The sequence below is a fragment of the Engraulis encrasicolus genome, chromosome 21 (assembly GCF_034702125.1).
Source record: "Engraulis encrasicolus isolate BLACKSEA-1 chromosome 21, IST_EnEncr_1.0, whole genome shotgun sequence".
NCBI classification, from domain to species: domain Eukaryota; kingdom Metazoa; phylum Chordata; class Actinopteri; order Clupeiformes; family Engraulidae; genus Engraulis; species Engraulis encrasicolus.
The window spans coordinates 32,604,631-32,610,799 of NC_085877.1; the positions used below are offsets into that span (position 1 = coordinate 32,604,631).

At 38.0% G+C, this 6,169-nt stretch overlaps 1 protein-coding gene across 2 annotated transcripts; it reads left to right on the forward strand.

The window, feature by feature from the left end:
- Positions 1–3,045: 3,045 nt before the first annotated feature.
- On the forward strand, positions 3,046–6,169 carry LOC134437861 (fibrinogen alpha chain). Of its 2 annotated transcripts, none has more exons than XM_063187417.1 (4): positions 3,046–3,421; positions 3,943–4,126; positions 4,552–4,697; positions 5,616–6,169. In XM_063187417.1, exons 1-4 carry the CDS (start codon positions 3,176–3,178, stop codon positions 5,922–5,924), a joined length of 885 nt encoding a protein of 294 aa, XP_063043487.1. In that variant the 5' UTR covers positions 3,046–3,175; the 3' UTR covers positions 5,925–6,169. The 2 variants fall into 2 exon arrangements, with proteins under 2 accessions (XP_063043487.1, XP_063043488.1); XM_063187418.1 differs by having other exon boundaries at positions 3,046–3,417.

The following is a 6,169-nucleotide window of genomic DNA, read 5'->3' on the forward strand; positions in this document are numbered from 1 at the left end:
TCATGCAGACACCATGAAAAAAATGTGCAATATTTTTTATATATTGATTTTCTCACTCATAATGGAGCTAATATGAAGAATCTTTTGGAATTTTTCAAAAATCTCTTTTGATGTGGAAGTTATTTTACTGTCCACATATGTGGACACTGCGCATCAAAGGAGTGAAAAGTTATATAGGCCTATACTGTATTTCAAGTTCAAATTAAGCTGTTTTATTCATTTTTATGGTGTTTTATGCTATATAACAACACAATATAACACTTTAACACCATATATCACTGTAATTAACCAACAACAAAAACATATATATAAAAATAGCATTGTTTATATAGGCGGTCATAGAAAAATATGTGGGAAATTCTTATTGCATGCAAGAAGACAGCCAATGCTGGTGAACAAAAAGCTCAGTTTGATTCAGCATGTACTCTAGCTCAATCTTACATCATTTATGTTGTCCCTGTATAAAAGGTAATGTGAAATTTGCCTCCAGACACATGCGTTCTGTAGTCATTCATCAGCATTTTCAAGTATTTTCTGTAAAAAAAAAATAGTGTTAAATAGACCCCCTATTATAAATGTAAGTTAATTTACTTACTTTCCATGTTACCTTGTGTCATATTACAACATTATATGACACTTATGCATTATACATTACACTATTTAAGGAACAAAGATGAAACAAAGAGGAAAAAAAACTGTAAATTTAGCAATATTTACATACACAGCTATGGCAAGATTTGTGGGGAAACCTTGTTGCATGTGGAAAAAACCTTAAATTCTGATGAAGACACATCTGTATTTGATTCAGCATGGATTCTAGCTCAATCCTACATCATTTATGTTGTCCCTATATGAAAGGTAATATGAAATTTGCCTCCAGACACATGCGTTCTGTAGTCATTCATCAGCATTTTCAAGTATTTTCTGTAAAAAATAGTGTTAAATAGACCCCCTATTATAAATGTAAGTTAATTTACTTACTTTCCATGTTACTATATGTAATATTACAACATTATATGACACTTACACATTATATATTACAGTATTTAACGAACAAAGATGAAAAAAGAGAAAAAAAACTGTCAATTTAGCAATATTTACATACACAGCTATGGCAAGATTTGTGGGGAAACCTTGTTGCATGTGGAAAAAACTTCAATTCTGATGAAGACAGATCTGTATTTGATTCAGCATGTATTCTAGCTCATTCCTACATCATTTGTGTCATTTTGTGGTGAAAGAAACCCGAAATATGCCTATAGACACGTGCGTGAAACACTAATTTTAGGTAGTTTTTCTTGAATTTATTAAATTAAAAGTGTTAAAATGTGTTAAATATGTTGAAAATAATTTATTTTCACACTATAATCATTATAAATGCTCATAACATTAAGTATTTGCCCAAAATGAGCAGAATATTCTCACGGTAATCATAAATAATATGTTTATCATTAGACTCCCTTGATGCGCAACGTCCACATACGTGGACAGTAGCTTTATATTGTATAAAAACCTACCTTTATTGTAAATTTGGATTTTAACAACATAGACTTCTCAAGTGAACTGTACTAAACATCATAATATTTTTTAAAACCTGAAATTGCCCTTTGGTGTGGTTGATTTTCAGATATAAACATGCTTGTTATGGTCATAATTCACATCGGTGGATTTGTTAGATTGATGATGTCATCAAACACTTAATATTTAGTGCAAAAGGTTATAATTGCTGTTAAAGTATTGTAATGAACCTCATGGTACTTCCCATATACAATTTGGAAAAAAATAACCACTATTTACCTATCTAAAGTGGGGTTAGAATTACTGTCCACGTATGTGGACACCGTGCATGAAAGGGTTAAAGAAAATGTGTTGTGACATTTTGCTGAGTTATCACTTGAAGCAGTATTGATCTCAATAATTTTAAGATGTGTAACACAGCCACTGCCTAATGAAAATAATTGTAAGAAGTACAGCAACCATAGCAAGGAGAAAGAAAGCTATGTAATTAATGAAACGTTCCTAACTACAAGAAAAATATTCCTGTAAGTGAAAATCGTACACAAGTTTGCATTTGATAAATAAAGATGATGTTGTTCTCCTTAAGTCTGGTATATGTATTTTCTTTTGGTTATATCATGTTCATGAAAGACCACCATGAAGCTATAATATGAAATAAATCCCCCCCGCCCCATTCCCTGTTAGTACCTGTGTAAGGTGTATTGCTTAACAATGGTAATGGCACATCAGTGCATATGGAAAGAGTTGATATAGTTCATCATGGACACCTGGTACAGTTGAACTTAAATTGAAACCATGAGGCGATTGATAAGAAGAGGGTTCATAAGGAGTTTCTTCCAGAATCAATGTGACGTAAGGTTCTAAGAAACTATGTCCAGAGCTGGACTGGTGATCTGGCAAACAGGGCATTTTCCTGGTGGGCTGCTGGACAGTGGACTGCTGGACTGATGCTTTTGTTTAATTTTTTGTCCCTTAAAGACCGGCACACAATTAAGATGGGACAAACCTTATTCTTAATATACAGTCAGGGGGGGGGGGGGGGGGGGCAAAAAATGCCCGTTTTTGGTTCCAGCCTAGGCCTGACCTTGTCTATGAGTTGCCATGCCACTTTGGAAGACCACAGGGGGTTCAAACTAAAAGATGATCAATGGGGAACATTCGAAAAGTCATGTCCATTTAGCAGACTGGAATTGATTGCACTTTGTTACGTTGGTGATGCATGAACGATTTATCTTGGTTACCACATTGAAAATTCGTATAAGTCCTTAGAAATCCAGAAGTAAACTTCCTCACTGAAAACATGTGAGGCAAAGAAAAAATAAACAAAGACAATGAAATAAATTCAACTTGGAAGAAAGGCAACATGTTTGAGCATGTACATTTAATTAAATATGTTTCACAAATAGACTAGTGAGCATGGTTTTTCATAATTGGTTAAAATCAATTTCGCAAGAGGTTTACTTGTTTACTTACTTGTTTACTTTTAAAAGCTCAAATATGCACTGAAGGTGCTAGTATATAAAAGTTCAAGTTCATGGAGTTACATGATTTGTTCAACTTGAAAAAAAAATGAAGCAAGCAAACATTCAAATGAAAAGACACATACAAATTATGCTGACATGCTAAGTATGCACTTACAATATAATGCCACGTTTATATGGTTGGTAGATATGAATGCATGGAAATAAATATAATAAACATCTTGTGTGTGCGTGTGTGTGTGTGTGTGTGTGTGTGTGTGTGTGTGTGTGTGTGTGTGTGTGTGTGTGTGTTTGCAGACTGTAAAGCTCTGCAGCTGACCCCTTCTCCATGCCTCCCTGAGTACCGCTACGCTCCCGTACGTGACCGCTTCGGCCGGTGCGTGATAAAGCCGTCGGCTCCCATGTGTGCAGATGACGAGTGGGTGAGATATGGTCCAAATCAGGGGAGAGCGGGGAGGCAGGGGACTTACAGTTGGGAGCAGTTATAGCACCACATTCACAAGCAGAAATTACATTACATTATATTATATTATATTATATTATATTATATTATATTATATTATATTATATTATATTATATTATATTATATATTATGTTATGTTATGTTGTGTTATATTATATTATATTATATTATATTATATTATATTATATTATATTATATTATATTATATTATATTATATTATATCGTATTATATTACGGTATATTATTGTGACAGAGCATTCAGCAGTGCACACTGCACACTATGAAATTGCATTCATGCCTCTCCCGTCAAGGGGGCAGCCCAAAACGGCGCCTCAAGGGAGCAGCCCTTGAGCTACAAGCCTGACACCCTAACCACTTCCCCATGTCTATTGTGTATTAATACTGTCATTGTTTTTATAATTTTTACATTTTATTTTCTTTATTTTCTTTCTATTTTATTTTTGTTTTGTTTTGACAGTCAGGGAAATGTCCCAGTGGATGTCGTGTGGCCGGCTTGCTAGATGCCACAGAGGCAGACATCCACTCGCGCCTGGCACAGATCTGTACCCGGGCTGATGAGCACCACACCGCCGCCACCACAGCCATGCTCACAAACGTAGCTGTCTACAACACCCACCGGAGTGTCATAGTCAAAACTTACAGTATGTACCTCACTAACGCCACTACTAACATGACATGCACTCATACTGAATAACTTATACTGAAGACAGTGTGTAGACCACGACTTCTGCTGTACTTGCACACACTAGTGAATAGTGAAGGGCACTAGTGAAGGGCTTCCAGGTTAAACTGTGGCTCTGACCGCTACAGCAAAGAGCCAGGCTAATTGGCTTAACAGTCAGAGGAGCGCACCTGCAGCCGTATTGTCATACCCTCACATGTGTGTTCAGAGTCAATCCAGAGTTAATCCAAAGTAAATCCAGAGTTTGCTTCCATGCACAAAGTTGGGCTGAAGTGCAGTTGAGCAAGACGCCAAACCCCACATAGCTCCAGGGACTGTAACCAATACCCTGTATTTTGAACAAAAGTGTCAGCTAAGTATATTGTAATATAATGTAATCAACAGTGAATGAGCTCAGGTATGCAGAGAGGTTTGAGAGCCTCCAGAGGAACCTGACCCAACTGCAGAGGCGCTCCACACAACTCAACAGGAGACTACTCAAGCTACACAGCCTCGTACAGGAACAGATACTCGACATGAGGCGACTTGAGGTGGGTGGATGGGTCACGCGTGCGTGCGTGCATATGTGCGTATGTGCGTATGGGCGAGAGTGTGTTTGTTGCTTGGTGTCAATGTGTGTGTGTATGATTTTTTTATGCCATGCCATGCCATGATTATTGACGTATTCACTACATAAATATACATGGGTTCACCATGTTTATCAACACGGTATTGTACAAGACACTGGCAGCCAACCATGTCAGCTATTTTTTTTGGCCGACAGCGGTTTCCAACAATCAGAGGTTGAGTTGTGCGCAGCTAGTTTCGCGCAGTCAGGGGAAAACAAAAATGTTGAACCCATGTATACCTTAGTGTATCGGTGATCACAGTCACATGCAAGTATATTTATTTCAAACAGAATTTTGTCAGTATTTGGTTTAAATCAGTTTCTGGAATATACCATTTACATGTCTGGAACAGTGTTCTACAACCGGAAAATTCCCAGAACACGGCCACATTTGGAATAGAGTTTTCATTACTTATCTGTCACAGAATACTGCCACCATTCCGTTTCAAAAGGGAATATCCTTGACTGCAACTGCACTCAGTGTGATTGTATTTGAATATGATGATGGTGATGACATATCAATCTTGAGAGGTACATAGGATGAAAAGGAAGAAAGGAGTCGCACACAAGAGCTGAATGCAAAAGCAAAACAATGTATTAAAAAAAGCAGAAAAAAGTAAATAAAACCGACAGACAAGGGACAAACGTTTCGGGTCTGGCCCATCATCAATGTTCCCAGTTCCCAGATACATAGGATGTCCATGATTTCATATGTGATTGATTTGTACTGTGTGTGTGCTGACTGACTGTGTGTCCTGACTGACTGCACACAGACACATCACCTTTGAGCCTTTCGATTACCTAACTCGATGTCTCCATCTGTTTGTTTGACTGTCTTCAGGTGGACATTGACATCAAAATACGAGCTTGCCATGGGTCGTGCAAATACACCTTCGAACATCGCATCGATCTGGACGCCTACACGAGCATGGAGAGTGAGCTGGCCGGCTTTAACCTCTTCACTGCCAAGAAGGCTGCGTCCCCTGCCGACATCAGGAAGCTCACCCTGCAGCCGGTGGTCCGGCCGCCTGTCTCCGGGGAGTACAGGAGAATGCACATAGTCCGCAAAGAGTTCCTGACGCAGTTCGAGGACATAGACCTGAACCAAGTGGTTCTAGAGGACCTTTTAAACGAATTGGAACTAGAATAGGCCAGACCAGATATTTTTGTTTCATAGTCAGGCTTTAGTTCACAACATTTTGTAAGGGCCCACACATAGACTTACATGAAGTGGTGCTATAGGACCCTTTAACCCATTGATGCCTGATGTTGCATTTCGCAACATTGGCCCTGGCGCCTGGAGCTGCATTACGCAACATTCAGGCTCATGAGATTTGAGACAACTTTATTAAAAATCTCTGTTTGTTTGAGATGAATGAACACATTCTAATGAAA

Excerpts from the sequence above, each read along its gene's own strand:
- LOC134437861 (XM_063187417.1), top strand. The coding sequence starts at position 3,176 with ATGGTTGGTAGATATGAATGCATGGAAATAAATATAATAAACATCTTG. Across the intron at positions 4,127-4,551 it reads TGTCATAGTCAAAACTTACA|TGAATGAGCTCAGGTATGCA; the intron begins GTATGTACCTCA and ends TGTAATCAACAG. Across the intron at positions 4,698-5,615 it reads TCGACATGAGGCGACTTGAG|GTGGACATTGACATCAAAAT; the intron begins GTGGGTGGATGG and ends GACTGTCTTCAG.